The sequence below is a fragment of the Panthera onca genome, chromosome D1 (assembly GCF_046562875.1).
Source record: "Panthera onca isolate mPanOnc1 chromosome D1, mPanOnc1 haplotype 2, whole genome shotgun sequence".
Classification (NCBI taxonomy): domain Eukaryota; kingdom Metazoa; phylum Chordata; class Mammalia; order Carnivora; family Felidae; genus Panthera; species Panthera onca.
In genome coordinates this window covers 105,336,639-105,358,139 of record NC_138348.1, presented here as the reverse complement: position 1 = coordinate 105,358,139, position 21,501 = coordinate 105,336,639, and the positions used below count along the sequence as shown (strand labels likewise).

General features: G+C 47.4%; 2 protein-coding genes across 8 annotated transcripts in view; one reads left to right on the top strand and one right to left on the bottom strand.

Moving 5' to 3' along the window:
* The window catches only part of SIK2 (salt inducible kinase 2), a 122,536-nt gene extending 101,171 nt beyond the window's left edge, over positions 1–21,365 (top strand). For 2 of the 4 annotated variants that reach the window (XM_060604660.3, XM_060604663.3), the window contains 7 exons: positions 4,762–4,926; positions 12,328–12,556; positions 13,042–13,326; positions 13,457–13,620; positions 14,073–14,183; positions 14,904–14,995; positions 15,611–21,365. In XM_060604660.3, coding sequence (XP_060460643.1) covers positions 4,762–4,926; positions 12,328–12,556; positions 13,042–13,326; positions 13,457–13,620; positions 14,073–14,183; positions 14,904–14,995; positions 15,611–16,229 — 1,665 coding nt within the window. In that variant the 3' untranslated portion in view covers positions 16,230–21,365. The remainder of the gene's footprint in view (positions 1–4,761; positions 4,927–12,327; positions 12,557–13,041; positions 13,327–13,456; positions 13,621–14,072; positions 14,184–14,903; positions 14,996–15,610) is intronic. The other 2 variants (XR_009601930.3, XR_009601931.3) reach the window with 2 other exon arrangements.
* PPP2R1B (protein phosphatase 2 scaffold subunit Abeta) overlaps positions 18,656–21,501 on the bottom strand; it is a 33,058-nt gene continuing 30,212 nt past the window's right edge. For 3 of the 4 annotated variants that reach the window (XM_060604665.3, XM_060604669.3, XM_078432728.1), the window contains 2 exons: positions 19,558–19,638; positions 18,656–18,800 (listed from right to left, as the gene is read on the bottom strand). In XM_060604665.3, the coding sequence (XP_060460648.3) occupies positions 18,708–18,800; positions 19,558–19,638 (174 nt within the window). In that variant the 3' untranslated portion in view covers positions 18,656–18,707. Of the gene's footprint in view, positions 18,801–19,557; positions 19,659–21,501 lie in introns of all 4 variants that reach the window. The other variant, XM_060604667.3, reaches the window with a different exon arrangement.

Here is a 21,501-nt window from a genome sequence, read left to right as displayed (position 1 = left end):
GGGTTATGTAAATGATTGACCCTGAGCACGTGCGTATTACTGCACATGATGGCCTTTCTTACCGAAGCTTAAAGAAGATTCCCTGGGAGAGCTCAAGTTATGTCTGATTTGGCTGAGAGTTCAGATCTATAACGTAGCTTCTTATGTTTTTTTTATTACCAAGCACCACATGAGTTACTTTCATTTTAAGCACTGACCCAAATTGTCATAGAAAGCTACTTACTGAGACTTAAAAATGTATCTAATTGAAGTAGAAGTCTTCAGTGTTCATTCAGTAGGCTTGTCCAGAGTGCCTTCTGGATGCTAAGCAGCAGGAACTGGGCTCAAGAAGATGCTCCCTTCCCTAGGAGATTTCACATTCTCATGGTTTGTTGAACTTGTTAAAAAAAAAAAATAGATTTCCCTGGGCTCAAAGTTTTAGTGGAGGCTTCTCCCTTTAATTCTTTGTTGTACTGTTTTAAAGAAGTGGCAAATCAGGGCACCTGGGTGGCTCAGATGATTAAGCATCCAACTTGAGCTCAGGTCATGATCTCAAAGCTCATGAGTTCGAGCCCCACTTTGGGCTCTGTGCTGACTGGAGCCTGCTTCGGATTCTGTGTCTCCCTCTCTCTCTGTTCCTCCCCCACTCTTGTCTCTCTCTCTCTCTCAAAATTTAACATTAAAAAAAATTTTCTTTTTAAAATAAAGAAGTGAGAAATCAGTTATAGTTGGTGAAACGATAAGAAATTAAGGAAACCACATGATCCCATGCAGAGATTGCACGAGCCGTGGAATCACACACACCTTGGGTTCCATATCCTGCAGTGCCCTGAAATATAAACTGGAAATAGAAGCACCTACTTCATAAGTTTGCTACAAAGATACAATCAGTTAACTTCTACCTGCAGCTCAGTTCAGCAAATAGAGTCCTTCTTCTGTACCAGGAAACAGTCCCTGCCCGTAAAGAATTAATGGTATAGTGATAAAGTACCCATTATTACTACTTGGAAAACAGTGAGATTCCTATCTTATAATGATTTAGAGTACTTATATTTGCCATATACTCTGCAAGAGATGTTAACATCTAGTTGACGACAGGCAACAATTTGGAGACGATACGTGTCCTGCCTTTCTCTCACGAGTCCTAACTACTAGTCCTTTGCTCCAGGTTTCTATCAACTGTAAGTAGACGAGAATGAAACACTCATCCTAGTACTCCTCTGCTTACTGATTAGAGGCTGCCCTCCACAACTGTAAGGAAAGGCGTCCTGTAGTTGGCCAGGGCCACCGTAACAAAGTCCCATAGGCTGAGGGGCTTAAACAGCAAAAATTTATTTTCTCACAGTGCTGGAGGCCGCAAGTCCAAGGTCAAGGTGCCATCAGGGTTGATTTCTGATGAGAACTCTCAGCCGCTTTCTCTGTGTGCCCTCCGTCACACAGCTTATGTTCTGCATATGCAGAGAGAGAGAGAGAGAGAGAGAGAGAGATCCCTGGTGTCTCCTCCTCATCTTAGAGGGACAGGAGTCCTTTCGGATTCGGAGCCCACCCTTAGGACCTCATGTAACTTTAATTACCTCCTGAAAGGCTCTCTGTCCAAATGCAGTTGTGTTGGGGGTTAGGGCTTTAACATATGGATTTGGGAGGGGGAGGGGGGGAACTGGAGGTGTGGGAGGTGGACAGGACACACAGTCTGTCCATAACTGGCACATTCCTATTGGAGCAGTAAAGATTTTCCCATAGGAGAAAACATGATTTTCATTTTAATGGTCCTAAAAGAGCACAAAATCACGAGAATCAAGACCATAAACATAAGGTCTAAAAAGTCATTACAGTTAGTTGGACATGATCATTGTCTGTTGCCACTCTTGGAGAAACTGGTAACGTCTGCTTCCCTGGGACATTAGTCATCCATCTATTTATTATAATGACACATTCTTTAGTCTACAGTGCCAAGCATGCCATTTGAATAGTTACACCCTACCTTGTTCCAGAAAGATCGATTTAATCCCCTCAATGATTGCAAGAATCCTAAAAAGTAGACCGTTAAAACCTTCCATCCTATTTCCTGTGATTGGTAGTCACACAAAAATGTGTTTTTTGTCTGTCCACACCAAGTCCACAGTAGGCTGCTGGAATCCAGGTTGGACATGAAAGTTGTCCAGGAAAATGTGTTCACTTGGTCTGGCGCAGCATGATCCTGCCATTTAAAAAGTCACAGCTCCTAAGAGGGGTGACTGAGAATGAACAGCACATCCTAGTTATCGTGTTAGTACTCATTTCCAGCACCATATCATTTAGGTAATGCTTTGCCCTAATAGCTTAGACTACTTTCATACACGAGGAGCAACCTAAGAACTTTGGGAAATAGAAATTAACATTCAGCTTTAGCCTTCTATCGAAAAAATGATGAGTAGAGTAAGAAGAGTGCATGAAATATTCTTATTAGGAAGTATACATTTTATATTGTGACATGGGGCCGAAAAAAAAATTAATTTAAAATGACTAATCTTTGAAAGGGAAAAAAACTTGTTTAGCCTCAAGAGTGGCCTGGGATATAAGCATGAGGACTGATGATATTAGAAAAGCTGTTCTCTTTATCATGCTCAGAACAGTTTACACTGTTTTTTGTTTGTTTTTGGGTTTTTTTTTTTTCCTCTTTGTACCAACACTTTGCTATTGCTATTTTTTTTAATGTTTATTTTTTGAGATAGAGAGAGAGACAAGGTGCAAGTGAGAGAGAGGCAGAGACAGAGGGAGACACAGAATCCAAAACAAGCTCTAGGCTCTGAGCTGTCAGCACAGAGCCCGACGTGGGGATTGAACCCACAAGCTGTGAGATCATGACCTGAGCTGAAGTTGGACACTTAACTGACTGAGCCACCCAGGCGTCCCTGCTATTGTTGCTATTGTATTCTTTGTCTCATGCAGCATATCTAATGATGTTAATGTTGGAACGAACCAAATATAAAGCATATTCTAAATACGTTCAAAGTATATTAAGTATAAGGTATATTTCGTCAAAAACCATCAACCTAAAATTTTAACGGAGAAACATTAAATAATATTTGAGAACAAAACGGTATTTATTTGCAGACTAATTGTTGTATTAAATTCTTGTAACCATTTTCCAACTTCAGAAGGAAGGAGGGGCGCCTGGGTGGCTCATTCAGTTAAGCGTCTGACTTCGGCTCAGGTCATGATCTCACAGTTCGTGGGTTTGAGCCCCATGGCAGGCTCTGAGCTATCATTTATGAACTATCAGCTCAGAGCCTGGAGCCTGCTACAGATACTGTGTCTCCCTCCTCTCTGCCCCTCCCCTGCTTGTGCTTTCTCTCTCTCTCTCTCAAGAATAAATAAGCATTTAAAAAGAAAAAAAAAAAAAAAAAACTTTCAAAGGAAGGAGAAAGGCAGAATTGACATTACTGACTGAAAGACCTTACATGTTACCTTTTACACTCCTGATGTCACTGTGAAATAGCAATTGTGCCCTCTTATACAGGTGAAGGAAATAGGATTCAGAGAGGGTAGGTAACCTGATAATGTTCACACAGTTAGTGAGGAATGGAGCAAGGAATCAAACCCAGGCCTCTGGAAGAGAGAAGCTAAAATTACACCATGTTGTTCCTTTTTATTTGTTTGAAGTTAAAATTCATCACCCTAAGTCCCTTCAAGTGTATAGCAGAGAAAAAGGTTGTTCCTCTGCCTTTTGGACACTAATATGATGATTGTTTCCTTAACCGTTTGGCAGTGTCTGTTACATTCAAAAGTCTTCAAATAAATTATTCTGCTAATTTTAAAGAGATGGGAGGGTAGGATTATCCAGTAGTTTCATCTTTAAAATCGATTCGTGCCAATTGTCATAAAGAAAGATTCTCTGGGGGCGCCTGGGTTCTCTGGGGGCTCAGTCGGTTCAGAGTCCAACTGTTGATTTCACCTCAGGGTCATGGGATAGAGAGCCCCGTGTCGGGCTCCGTGCTGAGTGTGGAATTTGCCTAAGATTATGTGTGTGTGTCTCTCTCTAAAATAAAAATAAAAATAAAAAAAAGAAGAAGCAAGATTCTCTGTTGTATGACGTTCTGAAAGAAGAGTTCATCATGCTTGTTTACTTAGAGTTCTTAACAGAGGAGACATGAAAATGGGCTTAAAGCCATCCAGAGCTTTCTATAGTAGGTTGACTTTCGGAAGATAAGCTGCTCAGCAAGAAGCATCTCTCCTTCCACTGGGCCAACAGGCTGTGTTCAGGCCGCACATCTCCTTGGAAGGAGGACACTCCTGTCACCACCAAGTAGCTGCCACTTCTCTTTTCTCCCTCTGCACGCATACCCTTGTCAGGAAATACATAACCATCTCACCCCACCAGTGTGTGTGGGTGTGTGGGTGTGCGGGTGTGTGGGTGTGTACCTACCCCTGGTTCGGTTTTGAGCTCCTAGACACAGGGGCTTCTCTCTTTATAATTTTTGCATAGTGATGCATTGAGGACATAGACCACCTATGTTTGCTGAGTTAAGAAACAGAGCCTTCTTAGCTTCTGTACAGAGACCAGCTTCCTTGTCATCTGTGTGATAGGCACCTCCCTGTGGAACAGGAATGAAATGTGTAGAACAATTCCCTGAGACTGCTTCAAATCAGTACCTGTACCACGTACATGTTTCATCAAATTTTTTCTGGGGTTCCAACTACTTATTCTTTCATTGTACCAGGAAGAGTTATGTTATTCCAAGAATCTTGTATATTGGTATAGAAAGTATTAATGTTCCCAAACTGCTCTTGCCATATTTTCAGGCCCAAACTGTGGGGCTCCCGGTGACCGTGCACTCCCCAAACGTGCGGCTGATGCGGTCTGCCCTCCTCCCTCCCGCATCCAACGTGGAGGCCTTTTCATTCCCAGCGTCCAGCTGTCAGGCAGAAGCAGCCTTTATGGAAGAAGAATGTGTTGACACACCAAAGGTACGAACGTGTTTGAGAGACTCTGAGCTCGCAGTTGGACCGGAACTTCAGTTTCATCCCCGAGTGTTGTACTTTGGCTTTGGTGACCTTTGTCATTTCCTCAAGTCACTCAGGAGTGTTGTTTTTTTGCAGAAATGTGAGAAAAATATCTAGGCCGAACTTGGCTCTCATTGCGGTCTTACTGTTATGGCTGTTGCGTAACTTGTCAGACCTTATATGTACTTTCCAAAATCCTTCTTTCTCTTTCCTTAAGCAGTCCCTTCCCTCTTCAGGTTTCTAGATCCCTCATCGGTATGGGATTTTTTTTTTTTTTTTTTTTTTTCAAATTGTAATTCTGAAAACAGAAATATAATTACTGTGTTGAGCTTCCATCTGTGTTATTATTACCTCTTTTCTGCTGCATGCGCTGTAGCTGCAAAATAATGGGCCACCTCTTTTGGACCAGCATTTTCTTTGTCTTGTTTGAATATGTTTAAATGAGGTATGTTTATCCTTGTGTGCTGAATGAAGTTGGCTTTTAATATATAGAAGATGACAGCTTCTGTCATTTGATGGATGCTTACTTAACTTTTTTTTTTTTTACGTTTATTTATTCTAAGAGAGAGAGAACACAGCAGGGGCAGAGAGGGAGAGGAGAGAGAGAATCCCAAGCAGCCTCTACACTGTCAGTGCAGAGCCCAGTGTGGGGCTGGAACTCATTAACCACAAGATCATGACCTGAGCCAAAACCAAGAGTCAGATGCTTAACCAACTGAGCCACCCAGGCGCCCCTTATTTCACTTCTAATACGCGTTTTATATACTGAGCATCAAGTGATGTCCAGAGGATCGTATTAATGGGCAGATCTTGGAACATAGGTGTTGGAGTATGTTCTAAATAGACTCGGTATTTTCCTAGCCGTGTGAACTTGGGCAGGGTGACTAACTTCTTTGAACCTCTGTTCTTCGTAAAATGAGAACACCAATTCTTGTGAGACTCTTGTGAGGATTAATTGAGATAATGTGTATGAGATTGTGAGCGTACTGTAAATACTCGATATTATTTGTTTCCTATCTTTTAAGCCTCTTGAGTTAATGAAAAGATAACTCACATGAATTCTGCCTCCATGTTCATAGTCTAGCAGAAGAGACACGATGCATAGCTAAAGACAAGGTACCAGGTGCTGAATACATCGATAAAATGTAATTGTTCCCTTAGATACCTAAATCAAAACGCTGCACAACTGGAAAAAGTTAGGGGGGGTTGCTTTTAGCTAGTTTGACCAGGACAGTCCAGGTTAACTGTCAGAGCTGGGGATTGAGGGATGGGATGGAATAGGGGTGGATGGCATCTGGGTGAAGGGAAGAGTCTGAGCAAGCAAATGTCAGGAAAGCTTAGGTGCATAAAAGAGCAGTAGCTCAGTGTGTGTGTGAGGAAAAGCACATGTGAAGGGGAGTTGTATGAAAATAGGACCAGTAGCTTAGCTTTGAATGTCAAGCCCAAGAATGCAGGCTTTTTCTCTTGGCCAAATCCATATTGTGCTTCAGAAATCATCCTGGAAGGTACATAGCCTGCATTTGATGGGGACAGGGGCAGTGGAAGCTTAGAGCAGGTGTCCAGAGAGGACATGTTGAAGGCCAGGACTGTTAGCGCTCAAGGAACTATAGAAGAGGGGATGGTATGAATGAGATTGTGCAGCTAAAACTGATAGAATATTATCGTCCAGGAAAAAGATGTCCAGACTCATAACAGTGTTTTGAGCCTAGGTGATTGGGAGGGTAAGTGCCATTTTCAGAAACCAGGATCTCTGGAGGTAGAGCCGATTCAGAAGGTAGATCACGTGTCTAGCTAAACCATAGACAAGGCAGCTTGAGGCGAGGCTGCGCGAGCAGGTGTTAGCTGCTGACTGTGAGTTACAGTCCCTGTCTCTGAGGACGAGGCCACTTCCTGCGGACAGTCTATTTTCTCTGCCGGTGATTGCCTAGAATGTCCAATAACCTCATCAGCTTCTGTGTTCTCACCTAGAAATTTAGCCATAAATTGGGACAACATAATTCACTTATTTGTAAGATCTAATTCCCTTGAAAAAATTAAAATGCAGCCTGCTAAAAGCTTATCTGTGAGGGCATCAGGCCTGAAACACAGATTGGGCACTGTCTGCTGTGGTATATAGGGCAAGCTATTTTTAAAGCTTGTGATTGTTCCCGTAACTAGGAAACAGACAGGAAATGAATGATTTTGTGAAAGATAAAGACAGTAGCTAGATGGTGTATTTGCATTTGTAGGAAGAGCAGTGCTACCCTGGCACTTAGCCAGGCCAGAGACATCCCCTGGTCTTCTTTGTGGACCATTTCGTTTATGTCAGCAAAAACGCTTGTGCCCTCTTCCCTCCCTAGGACCTCTTTTTTGGTGGCCCATCAGTAAGAGCACACACACAAAGCTGTCAGAGCTGTGGCTCCTTTGTGGTTCCTGTTACTTCCTACTCATTCACTGGGCCGCCCGTTTTTTGTCTTCTAAAAGATGCTTCATAAATGCATGTATTGTTCATTCATTTCTGCTCGCAGTTGCTGGCAGATACTGCCCATCACAGAGATGTCACCTCTCCCTTTCTCCCAGAAGTCTTTAAAAGTGTCAGTAAAATCCCTTAGGGAGTCTGCACTGAAACATTGGTTTGGGGCTCCTGCAAAAAACACCCCCTTTTTGAGACAGTCACCCAACTCCGAGCAGTAGCTGAGAGCCCCAGATGACACAGAGACCATCGAGGGGCAGGTGCACAAACCTTGTGGGGCCATCTTTCTCTTTTAAGGGTTTCTTTGAAAAGAATCCATTTCTTTCCAGTTTTATTGGGAACTAATAGGCCTGCATCACTGTGTAAGCTTAAGGTGTATACACGATGGTTGATTTACATGTGTTGGTAAACGATCGCCGCAGTAGGGTCAGCTGACATCCCTCTTCTCATACAGATGCAACAAAAAGAAAAGAAAAAATAGAAAAAACTCTCCTTTTCATGAGAACTCTTAGGATTTATACTCTCTTAAAACTTTCCTGTCTATCCTACAGCAGTATTAGCTGTGGCCATTGTGCTGTGCAGCACACCTCTGCTACTTACCTTACAGCTGCAAGTTTGTGCCTTTTGACCCGCCTCCTCCAAGCCCCCCTCCCCCCTCCGCCTCTGGTAACCACAAGTCTTATCTCTGTTTCTGTGAGTATGGTTTTGTTCTTTTGGTTTTTTTCAATTCCACATCTAAGTGAGATCATATAGCATTGTCTTGCTCTGACTTATTTCACCTACTATAATGCCTTCAAGGTCCATCCATAGTGTTAAGTGGTAGGGTCTCCTTGGTTTTTCATGGCTGAATGATATTTCATTATTATTATTAGGGGTATATAGATACATACGTATATGACTTCTTTGTCCGTTCATCCGTTGATGGACACTTAGGTTGTTGCCAATCTTGGCTTTGGTGAATAGTGGTTCTGTGAACGCAGGAGTGCAAATACCTTTCTGAGTTAGTGTTTTCATTTCCTTTCTATATGGGAATAATGAGTTTTACACACACACACACACACACACACACGTGCGCGCGTTTTACTCACTTTTAACATTGTATTAGACATTATAATAAAAGGATTTCCCAGGCTCCGTCATAACTGGGTAGCCACACTTGGAAAATGCAAGTGTCCCAGGTCTGTTTACTCTGTTGAGGTCTGAAAAGGACATGCCTCTAAGGCTCTGTAAGACGATTACCTTTTAAGTTCTGAACTTGAACTTTTGATTTATAAGTGAAAAAATAAAACCAGTCAGAATCATACATGGAAAATTCACAGAGGGATAAAGAAAAAAATTATTCACGATCCCACTACCCAAAGATAGGCCTATTCTAGCATCTTCTCTAAGAGTGGATCCCAGATGGGCGGATGGGTGAGTGGAGGGTGTCTTGGTAGGTAGACTTGTTAAAACAAAATTATATTGTTATATGTAATTTTGTATCTTGTTTTTACATAATATAACATCATGAACATTTTTCCCATATCATGCCGTCTGAAAACATAACACTGGCCTAATAGACTGTATTAGATGTACCCTTATTTACTATTTTTGGACATCAGCTACTTTCATTTGTTTTGTATCCTCAAATGTGCTTCAGGTGAATATCCTTGTGTCTAAATCTTTGCCTATACCTCTGATTATTTCCTTAGGATAAGTTTCTAGAACGGGTTATCCAGCTCTTTCTTCCTCACTTGGTTATTTGTTTAATTTGCTTCAAGATGGTAAAAAATATTTTCAAAGAAAATGGTACAGTTCTGTTCTCATGCTTTTAAAATTTTTATTGTTATAAAGTATTCTCTTTTGGTCGGGAAATCATAACAACAGATAGAATATTTTAGTTCATCCCCTCCCCCCCCCAAACAGCCGTCTTACACATGAGAGAAATTGAGCTTTACAGAAGTTGAACAACATGCCAATAAGTGACAGAGCTGAAGTTTGAGCCTGCACCTCGGTATGCGCCCAGCTGTCCTGGCACTGACGATGCACGTGAGACAAGACACATTGTCAGCCTCCAGGTCCACTGGCTACTATTGTGCACTGGTCTCCTGTCTGCCCAGGCCATCATAACAAAATACCCCAGGCCGGGGGTGCTTAGACAACAGAAATATATTTTCGCACAGTTCTGGAGGCTGGAAGTTGAAGACCAAGGTTCTGACCAATTTTATTTCCAGTCTCTTACAGAAGGCCACCTTCTCTCTCTGTCCTCCCATGGCCAGTCCTCTGTGCTCACATGGCGGGGGAGAGAGAGTGTGCAAGCAAGAGCTCGCACATGGGAGCTTTCTGGTATCTTTCCTCATAAGGATGCTAATGCCACCAGGTCAGGGCCCCACCCTTAGGACCGCCCTAGAGACTACACCTGCAGATAGCACCTCAGTGGAGGTCAGGGCTTCCATATGTGAATCTGGCGCACGGGTATGGGGTGGGGGGCAGTTGAGACACAAACATTCAGTACATAACAGTCTACCAGTCTTTTGTGCTAGAATCGTGTGTTGTGCTGGACTTGGGTGTTACCAGTTAGTGGTAGAGTTTCTGAGAGTGACTCCTACATGAGTACTGCCTGTTGCAGTGTGGTCTCTCACTAGATGTGATCCGTTGTGCTTTAAGGAAAGACAAAAACACTGTATTGAAAAATGTCCATTTCACTCATGTATTTCGGAGTCCTAAAATTTTCCGTTAGCCTAGATTATTTCCTAGAGCAAAAATTCTTACTTCTAGTAGCTTAGGTCACCTAGGTAGATCAGCCCACTATTTCAGTCACAAGGTCCTAGGGCTGAATTTGTTGTATCAGACCCCTGGTAAATTGGCAGGCAAGGATGGTGTGATTATCACCCGTTTCAGGAAATGAACTTCTAGCTGAAGGTGTTTCACACCTAGGAACTATGTATGAGTGCCCTCCCCCCTCTCCTGACAGTGCTTTCTGATTGGTCGTCATCAAACAGCATCTGAAAAATCAGAACCAGGCCATTATTTTCCAGGATGAAATTGAATTAAGGAATGTTTTTAAATGAAAGATATCATTCCTGTTGTAGTCTAGGTAAGGAGATAATTTATAAGCAGACAATTTAAGAAAAGAACCTAAATTTAGGGGAACTGCAAGGTCTTTTGAGTGCTCCTGAAAAGATGACTTTTCTCTCTTAAGGAAAAAAACCAACCTGGTTGCAAGGCTATACTGCAAGAAAGATCTGATAAAATTTTGACAGGTTTCTGTAAGTGTAAAGATGCTCAGTAGATATTTACTTAATAAGTCTTTTCTCTGTTGCTTTCTTCATTTCTAAATCATCCTTGGCTATTTTTAGAAAACTGTATTCGTAGATAGTTAAGGAACGTCGAGGTATGAGTGTAAGTTCCCAAAGAGCCATTCTTTCCTACAAGGAAACTCCTGAGTGTGTCAAAAAAAAAAAAGGGAACACTTACCTAGGGAAGGGCCAAAGGGAGCTTAAAGAGTCACTGGCCAGATGTCAGAGCTTTTTGTTTGCTGGTGCCTTGTGGAGAAGGCTGGTCTTAGTGTAGGAAGAATGCATCTACCACTCTTCCTTTTAAATGACCACTTGTCGCTTTAAAACCCTGTCATGCATTAGCCACCTTGTCCAAGTAACGGCTATGGCCCCAGAGCAGTTTTTGTGGAATAACTGTCCCCTCCCCCAAGCAAACAAAGATCTGAGTCACCCACAGTCTCCCTCTCCAAATAAAGGGCCTTGCAGTGGCTTCAGATTGGTTGCCATAAGAGGAAAGTTTTTCCTGTGTCTGGCACTGGGATGTCCCACGTCACCTCTCACATACATGAGCTGCGCGGGCTTCCAAAGGCAACAATAGCTCTGCCCAGTGTGTTCCAGGTGCAGGCAGCACTTAGAACTCAGCGGCTTGTGACCGGCTGTTCCTGAGCAGCTATTCAGAGGGGAAAACGGATTGATTTCCACAGGGGAGTAGTTACAGTAATGAAGTAAATAATTGCCTCCTCACTGGGGCTTTTACCGCCAGGAAAGCTGGCAACCCCAAGTCCCCTCTGTCTGCTGGTTCCGCCTGCCCTAGGTGGTTTGCCGGGCTGCCGAGGAGGGCCGAGTTCTCGCTCGCTCCGGGGCTGTGCCGAGCTCACCCCCGTGGGGTACAAGCTCTAGATGCTGTGTGCATTGCTGGAGGAGAGAGAATTCGCTGCCCTGGTGCTCATTAACCTCTGCTGGAATTTCGGGGCTCTGAGTCATTTGTTGTTCTATAAGGGAAGACTTGGGCTGTTTGCCATTGCACTTTTTTTTCTCGATCCTTTTTGTGGTATCAGTCTGTCTTTAAAGAATTCTTTTTTCCACTCCCCAGGCACAGAGAACCAATTAAAGGCTAAATCAAATGGGCAGGTACTTAAATTATGAACATAAAAGTATATCTAGAACCTTCCAGAATTTTTTGTGGTTGACAATTAAAAGAATGGCAATCACTACTCTTTTTTCTTAGCTATGAGCCATGCAGGTTTCTTGTTTTTTCTCTCTTCCTCCTCCTCCTCGTTTCCCTTATTTAAAATAAAATAATAATAACTGGTAGGCCTCAAGCTAATATACCCATGCTCATCTGGAAGCCACTAAAAAAACTGTTGATTGTAATAATGATGACTAACAGAAACCTGGGGGGTAGTGCCGGTTTGGGCCATAAAGGGCTTCTGTCTCTGAGCTCTGCAGCTGACTTGCCCTAACTCCTCACGTACATGTTGTCATGAGCAGCAGATCTGTGCATTTTTAATATTTTACTTAATTTCTAGTGCCCCAAGTCTTGCCATTTTTTTCCTGTGTGGTTCGTTGGGTTTTTTTGTTTTGTTTTTTTGTTTTTTTGTTTTTGACGTCTCAGCAGAGCAGCAACTGATAGTTTCCTGTCACGCCGACACTTAGGTTAATGGCTGCCTGCTGGACCCCGTGCCTCCCGTCCTCGTGAGGAAGGGGTGCCAGTCGTTGCCCAGCAACATGATGGAGACGTCTATCGATGAGGGGCTGGAGACGGAGGGGGAGGCTGAGGAAGACCCCAGCCAGGCCTTCGACGCGTTCCAGTCCACGCGCGGTGGGCAGAGACGGCACACTCTGTCAGAAGTGACCAATCAGCTGGTCGTGGTGCCTGGTTCAGGTAGGCTATCAGTAAGCGCCGGGTGAGTCTTCCCAGCCCGAACCCTGCTCGTCTCCCAAGAAATCGCAGTGACCCCACCACTCAGGATGCTGCCTACGCCTTAGTCCTTTACGGAGCAGGCTCGACGGGCTGTAGGATTAGGCCTGGTCAGCAGCCGCAAAGAGTCAAGTGAAATACGTCTGAGCCGGTCCCCAGCTGCCGAGATTCACGTGAGCGCGGTGCGATCCATCAAGGACTCTGGCCTCTCTGGGGTGTCAGAGATCTTACGGGCACACACCCCACTAAATTCGAAGCTGATTAAATTGACATGGAAAGAGTTTCTGGAAGAGTGTTTTGGGTGGAGATTGGAGACTAAGAATGTCGGAGCTGTGCAAACTCAAGCTAGTTGTGCTTTGTATTCCATGTTCAAAGAAGGCGCTGTTTGCTGCTGGCCATATATCTCTCGGTTTGGTCTTTTTTTTTTTTTTCTTTTTTTTCTCTTAAAGGGAAAATTTTCTCCATGAGTGACAACCCCTCCCTTGACAGTGTGGACTCTGAGTATGAGATGGGGTCTGTTCAGAGGGACCTGAACTTTCTGGAGGACAACCCTTCCCTTAAGGACATCATGTTAGCCAATCAGCCGTCCCCACGCATGACCTCTCCCTTCATCAGCCTGAGACCTACCAACCCAGCCATGCAGGCTTTGAGCTCCCAGAAGCGAGAGGCTCACAACAGGTCACCAGTGAGCTTCAGAGAGGGCCGCAGGGCGTCGGATACCTCCCTCACCCAAGGTGACTGGGGCTCGTAAAACTCTCCTGTGGCAGGACTTGAGGGGGTTTGTGGCTACGTTGGTTTCACACGTCTCATCACTGGAAGGCCTTGCGTTGTATTCACATGTCTGGTCATCGTTCTTTCTTTCAGGAATTGTGGCATTTAGACAACATCTTCAGAATCTGGCTAGAACCAAAGGAATCCTAGAGTTGAACAAAGTGCAGCTGCTGTATGAACAGCTAGGGCCAGAGGCAGACCAGGACTTGGCCCCAGCGGCACCCCAGCTCCAGGACCTTGCTGGCGCTTGCCCTCAGGTGGGTGCCCCGGGCCCCTCCCATGGGGGCTCTACAAGGATGAGGCAGGAGTGTGTCCTGAAGGGTGTGTCGTTTCATTTAGAAGATCGATTCCAGTCCCGGAGCTAACAGGTCGTTTTGGAGAACTCACAGCCCAGAACCTTTCCTTGTTGCTGCCACCTGCCACTGACAGGCTAGACCCACCCCCGCTGGCCCGGGTGACGACTGCCCTAAGGAGGTGTAGAGAGTCTACCCATATACTGACTGGGTAATCGTCTACTACAGATGATACACGGATACCTTTTTTTGCCAAGTGATTAACCTTTAGCCTACTAGTTACATAAAAAGCGTTCGGTATTAAGTCTGACAGAGTTGGAGTTCCTGTCGGACATTTGCCAAGGTGCTTAAACACGGAACTAAAACTTTCTCCCACATGGAGAATTGAAAATATTTCCATCCCCCTTGCTCCTCAGGAGGAAGTTTCTCAGCAGCAGAAAACGGTCTCCACTGTCCCCAGCAGTGTGCGTCCTCAGCTGTCCCCACGGCAAAGCCTGGAGGCCCAGTACCTACAGCACAGACTCCAGGTGCGACGTTCCCCTTGTTACTGCCGCTCACTATGCTCGCCCAGAATCTGCTTTGCAGCACAGCAGAAACCTGTTTTGCTTGGTGACTTTTCAGGGGAGATGCTGTATTCTCTATAGGCTGGTAGATGGACTCTGAAGCTGTAGTTTCTAGAAACCTGTTCAGACTTAGCCTCGTGCTTGTATTGGCAGCAGAAAAGGATTTGTCCTCAGGCTCCAGGCAAGAATCAGGCCACCGGTAGGAGTCAGAAACCCGGTTTCTTTGCTCCTAATGTTATGCATCGTAGTGAGTAATAGAAATCTCAAGCCAACAAAATTTTAGTATCAGTTCTGTGCATTAATGCCTGAAAATCTTTAAAATTGATACACAAAGATCCCAGTTTATTCAGCAGGCACTAAGATCTTGGCTGTCAACATTGAACTCAACCTTTTCAGTTTTAAATCTCCACGACCCTTACAGTTCTAGAGGACTCTTAGAAACGGAAAAGCCACACTGGTCAAGCGGACACCACACAGGCCTGCTGGTGCAGGGCCACTGGGCTGCACGGGTCCCCGCCCCGGGTCTCAGGGAGGAAGTGTCTGTGCCTTTATTACCCCGCGCAGATTCTGGAGGACACGGTTGACTTCGTCCTCTGGGCAACTCTGGGCAAGCGGACCGTGTGGTCACTGCATCCTAGGTGACATCATAGTGTCGTGCTCCTAATTCTTTTTCTGCTCTTCCAGAAGCCCAGCCTTCTGGCCAAAGCCCAGAACACCTGTCAGCTTTATTGTAAGGAAGCCCCGCGGAGCCTGGAACAGCAGCTGCAGGAACACAGGTGAGACAGGGAGGTCGCTGGAGGTGTCGTCCGTCCCCGCCCGGGATGGCATTTGCCTCTGCTAAGTAGAAAATAGGTTTCAAGAAGTGATGACTGAGCTAGATGTTCCAGTGTCCCGGGATACTGGCGGCAGGAGACGGCGGCCGAAGTGTGCCGTTTCCTTACCCTTTCGGGTTTGAATAGACCTGAGCTTTCAGAATCTGTGACCTAAAGCAGTTTGAGCGGGTTATACTTCATCGCCCCGGGTGGTAATCCGTGCCCTCACGCCTGACCAGGAGTCACCCTAATCCGTCAACCTGCAGCTGCCCCCAGAGGCCAGCTGGGTGGGGAACCCCCCACCCCCACTTTGAAACACCCCAGGTGGGAAAGGTGCCTCTTGCTTCACAGGGAGAAAAGCTCAGTCTTAGACAAAAAGTGTGTGCACTGAAGGATCAGGATCGGGGGACAGAAAGTAGGAGGTAGAAGAAACCAAACAGTCGGTTCCTGTCCCGTTTTTTTCCTGCGCGGACAGCAGAAGCGGGAGGGACGGAAGCGAATGACTGATCCTGGATTTATATTAAAATTGCTACCCCTGAGGAAGATTTAAACTTCTTTCTTTTGCTGTTGCCAATTTAGACTCCACCAGAAGCGACTCTTTCTGCAGAAACAGTCTCAGCTGCAGGCCTATTTTAATCAGATGCAGATAGCGGAGGGCCCGTTCCCGCCGCCCCTTCCCCGCCAGGAGGCGTCTGCGCAGGCGCCGCCGCCCCCGCCCTTCGGCCTGGCCCAGCCCCTGAGCCCCGTCCTGGAACCCGCCCCGGAGCAGATGCAGTACAGCCCCTTCCTCGGCCACCAGTACGAGGACCTGCGGCTGCAGCCCCTGCCCTCCTCGCCCGGGCCCAGGGCCCCTGCGCTGCCCGTGCACCTGCAGCAGCAGCAGCAGCCGCCGCCGCCGCCCCCGCCGCCGCCCCCGCAGGCGGGAGCCGCCCCCGCGCCCCTCCGCTTCCCCTATCAGACTTGCGAGCTGCCGGGGGCGGCCTCCCCTGAGCCGGACTATCCCCCGCCCTGTCAGTACCCCATGGATGGAGCCGCGCAGAGCGGCCTCGCCGCACAGGACTGTCCCAGGAGCTCAGGACTGCAGGAGGCCGCCTCCAGCTACGACCCCCTGGCTCTCGCCGAGTTCCCTGGACTCTTCGATTGTGAGATGCTGGAGGCTGTGGATCCACAGCACGGGGGCTACGTCCTGGTAAATTAACCTCGGCGCAGGAAGTGAGGCGGGTCAAGTGAGGGAAGAATGCGGATTTCTATTTTTTTTTCCAGCCTTTTAAGTGTCGAGCTTACTTTCCTGCCCTCTCCCAAAAGGAGAAAACCCACGTTGCCCGACTGGAATCAAGAGGGCCTGGCCAGGCGCGCAGCGCTTCCTCTGGGCTCTGTCTCACCGCGGTCTTGTGGGCCGAGGGCCTGGAACACGTCGGAGCTGAAGCCCGTGCCCTTAGATCAAGTGGAGAAACGCCGGTGGGAGGCGCTGACAGATGTTGTCGTGAGACAGCCAGACCTAGGTTTTCTGTAGACCTACAGCAGTTCGTTACCGGGGGAAACCTTGGTGAACAGCTGTGTGCCATTAGATCTGGGCAAAACGAAACACAAAAAAAATGCAATATATTTTTCACTGAAGCCAAGCGACAGCCCGTCGTGTTCAGGCAGGTCGAGACTACGTAGTGGGATTTGACGCATAGGAAGGAAAATTGTGCTCGGTCACCGAATCCTAAGTTTGAAGCTGCTGATGCAGGTTGTCCCCAAGGCCACTGCAAAGCAGGGGGACGTGAGCTTTGTTTCAGGGGCTGCTGAGTGACAGCCGGGACTGAGCCTTGATACTGGCAGTCGTCTCCACCTGGAGCAGTGACTTCCCCCCCCCCCCTCCCCTTTTCAGAGGTTTCTGGGGCTCCTACTCTGTTACCTGTAGAACCACGAGACCCACCGCAGTGGAGACTGGGGAGCACCGGCCCTGGGCCAGGGGAGGATGGGCTCTTCCCGCAGAGTCTTCTGTGGAGACCGCTGCTCCCGGGCGGTCAGTCTTCAGAGGGCCTTGCGGCGCTTTTAAAATGTAGTCACTACTTTGACTTTATACTCTATGTTGCTAGTAGTTTATGGAGCTTTGTACATTTGGACAGTTTCATGTAGGGCTTAGCAATTCTAAGGACAAGAAAAATGAACTTCGATCTCCCATGTGAAGTGGTAGTGCCGTGCCTTTTTTGCCCAGACCGTGCTTTAATTCTTTCTTTTCTGTAGAAACCAACAGTTTTCCATTTATGTCAAGGCTGAATCCAAAGTCCCTTCGGAGTTTGTTTTCCACCATGTGGGAATCGTGTTCTTCATTTCCTTCAAAGTTTTAACTTGTAATGAAATGTTCAAGTATTACAGCAATATTCAGAACCACAGATGTGTTAACCATCTAGCAGACCATCTGCCAAACACGTTCTAGGACTAGCGAAATGTAACCTTAACCCTTCCAGTTCACTCATCAGAGGAAGTCAAAGCTAGATGCACCAGCTAGTTCATTGTGTACCTAGAAGGAGCGAGTAACCACCCCGCGTTACAAACCCAGTGTTCCTGACAGACGGTCGTTTGTCCTGTAGCCCGGCCTGTCCTAGCAGCAGGTGACTGGGCTGAGCACAAAGCGTCACAAAGCACAAAGAGAGACACTACACTGATGCTGCATCTAGAAACACCTTTAAGTTGCCTTTCCTCTTTGTAGTCTGCCCGAGCAGGTGAGAAGCCCCTAGCCTGGTATCAGGGAGGCGCTCTGCAGGGGGGTGAGGGTCCGGGGTTAGCAAGAGGGGGTGCAGTGGAGGACTGTTGTTTTTTTGATGGCCACAAGTCATGAAAACCCAGGAGGAATGAATTCTGTTCATTCTGTGGATTATTTATTCCTCCTCGTGCTTCAGATTCATGGTTTCGGAAGATAGAGAACATCGTTTCATTTAAGCGATGCTTGTGTTACCATCTCTAACCTGTTTTCAGTCTGCAAAATAAGCCAGTTATGAAACACGGTTTGATTTTAGACTAAAGGATTTTTTTCCAAAATCTACAGAAGCGCTGTAGTATTTGTGAAATTAAAATGCCTTCCGGCCTGAAACTGGGGTCGCAAGAATGGCACTTAGAGGTGGACACAGAGGCCGTGGGCCATGAGCCTGGGAAACCTCTGAGCTGTGGCTGACAGGTGAGGCCGGCCCGGGGGGACAGTCCCAGCAGCCACCAGGTCTGGGAGGCGCTCCCCCGGTGAACAGCGTGAACCACTCTGCCGGACCCGTGTCGTAAGCTCCTGTTTGCTTTCCTCATTTCAAGCAGCAATCAATAAATTCCACAACGATCGTCTTGACTGAAATGTAAGCTGGTGAGCGGAGACTGGTGGTGGTCAAGTGTTTTCCCAGCCCCGTGCGATCTGCCCCCTAACTAGTGACCTCTGTACGCTTCTGAGTTTTCACACACACTAAGATGACACTAAGAAGGCTTCGTGTTGCTCTGTTTATGAGGCTTCTCTGAAATCCTCCGGTCTGTTTCACGTTAGCAGTGTGTGCACTACTGTATAGTAATCATTCGCTTTATTGTCTCGTAAACCAGGCTCCTCTGAAGAGACTTTGGTGAGATGAACGTGAGGTAAAAATGTCATTCGGCAAAAAGTGCAATACGCGTGGTACTTTTATTTTTTATGTTCTTTTTTAATCCAGGGGTATCAGTCTCTGCTTTGGGAGAAATGCACTAGGTCTGCAATTTCCAGCTGGGCAAGTGTGTCTCTGGGATTTACATGCAACTGATATGCTGGTCCCTGTAAGGCAAGTACGCCGTGTTACCACAACAGAAATCCTCCCTTTTAAAGGCCCTGGGGGGCTACACTGCCCCCGCCCCCCCCCCCCCCCCCAGCGGGCACTGCCCTCGCGGTATCTTGAGAACAGGGCAGAAGGTTCTCGGCAGCGCCCCGTCTCCGCTATCCACTTAACGTCTGGGGCCCACGGAGGAGGACTAAGTACCTGGCACCAAGGACCCTGTACCAAACTCTTCCTCCCCCTCGGAAAGAGAAAGTCAGACTCCCTCTGTTCCTCAGAACTCAAGCCCGGCTGGGGACTTAGGCTGTTTCCTGAGTCAGGTGGGACAGGGCGTGTGCCCTTCTGGGGAGGAAACGGGCCACTCTCCCGCCACCCCCGGGCCTCTCCCCCTCTGTCCCCACGCTGTCATTAGCACCTCAGGGGGGGTGCGCGGGGCACCCGGAATCGGGAAGAAGCGGGTGTATGCAGCCAGGGGGTGCCTGGGGGGCCCACCAGAAACCACGGGGAAGGGCCACCAGCTCAGGGACGTGGATACATCAGATGAGTGGTTTCCTGGGCGGGGCCCTCCCCATCTCTAGGCCGCAGTACCTAAGTACAGGGGTCGCCTCGCGAGTCCATGGATCACGTTTAAGAGCTTCTGTCAACAGTTACACGTAAGCACCCTTTTGGTTTAAAGGATATCCTACTCCAGATCTCTTTCACATTCCTCCTCCTCTAGAGACCGTACAGCGTGTCCTCGGACCCGTGTGGGGGGCTTACCTTGGCCACATCTGTACCCCTAAACCGGGCCATCTCTACTGCCTCCTCGGAAGCCGCCCGAGCCGCGCGCTCTCTCTGTACCTAGACATCAAAGGTAAAAACTGGAGAACAGGTAGTGAGTTGGAGTCATTGTAGAGGCAGGAATCTTTGATCACCGTGTTAAGTCTACAAAAACTTCCCGAAACATCTTCAGAAGGGTGAAAGACAAGAGCAGCATCAGCTGTGTTTCTGAACTAGACAAAAACCTTTTTTTCATGGACGTACGCCCTCTGCCAGGCGCAGCAGTGTGGCCCTGCTCGGCCAGTGGCCCGGAAGGGGTGGGGGGCGCAGGCAGGTGTCCTACCCCCACACGGAGCCGCCCGCTCACCCCCCACCCCAGCCCTCAGCTCCCCCGCGTGAGAACGTGTGTACGTTAATCCACACACATTTCACCAGGGCTCTCCTCCATTTCACAACCAGTCTATCAAGTCAGCTGGACACAGGCTCACCTCCCACAGCTGAGGAAACCAAGGCTCTTCAAAGTTGAGGTGACCTGACTGAGCGAGCAGAGCCCGCGCAGGAGGAGCCAGGACAGGCTCTGGGGTTTTCCAGCTCCTCACGCAGGCTCTGCCCCCACTGCCCCCACCGCGGTAGCATCGGACTCCTAGTGAGCCCACAAACAGAGCCCCATCTTAGCAAAGTAGCAGCGGAAGGGGGCTCTGGCCCTACAACCAGGTTCTCCCCTTGGCAGCCGCCTGGCTTCGGGGAAGAGGCGCCTGCAGGGACAGGCCACGGCCCTGGACCCCGCATCCTTCAAGGGCCCGCTTAACCACCGGAGGTCAGACTCCCAGCCCGCATGTCTGGTTCCTTCTAGTCGCACGGCGCTCACTTCCTAGAGGAGTAGGAGGAGTGGATGGATGGTGGCAGCGCCCGCCCTGCCCTGACGGCGGAGCCTCTGCTCACCCCACCCCCCGGGCTCAGCCCCAGGGAGGCCCTTGGAGAACAATCTGGAAAGCTGCCTGGCCTCGAGGAGGGACCTTACCATTTCTTTACAGGGAAGGTCCGTCAGACACAAGTGCTGACTAGACACTTTTAGGGATGAAAACAGATAAACCCACTCTGATTGAACAGAGGCAGGGTGGGTGGGTGGGTGGGTGGGTAGAGGGGAGCTGTGAAAGAGGAAGTACAAAACAGCACCCTGGAGAAACACGACCCCGGCCTAGAATACGGTCGCATGAGCCAACAGTGAAAACCCGGACGGCTGCTGGCTGGGTGATGTGTGTGCCGGTTCAACATCTCCATCAAGGCCATGCGAGTGGCCATGGCTTCCCACTAGGGGTGAAAAAACCCGCCTTGGCCAAGATCTCCAAAGGGAAAAGAAGCAGAAAGAAAAGGTCCGCTTCTCTTTGGGGACTGCAATTTAAGAAATAAAAGTGATCGAGATATTTGCACTTTGTGGAAAGGGCAAGATTATTTGCTTATTTCTGAAAGGAGGAGGGTTGGTCTTTGGTTTTGTGAAAGAGTTCCTTTTGATTAAAATCTAATTGTTATTTTTTCTGTGTGCTTTTTTTTTAAGTTACTAAGAAAAAATGGTGAGTTCAATAGCTTTGGTATTTTGAGTGCAAATCATAATAGCTCCAATGTGAAAAAAAAAAATCAAAATGTAACCTGTCCCTCACTGTTAGAAAATTGCCTAAAATGCAGTTTAATAAATGATCTTTGTTATCAAATGGTAATTTAAAGGGGGTAATTTTCTGCGAAGAAAATGTACTGTTTTTATGTTTCCAACATAAAATTGAACTAAAATAAAAACAACTTGTTTTCTAAGAGCCTGGGTGATCTGAATGTCAGAGGGACGAGATGGGGCCTTTACCTCATCGGGCCTTGAGTGGAATGTATTTGAAGTCCGGAAGGTGGCTGTGTTCCCTGAGCTCTGGTGCCCATTTCAGGCTCCAGAAAAGGACA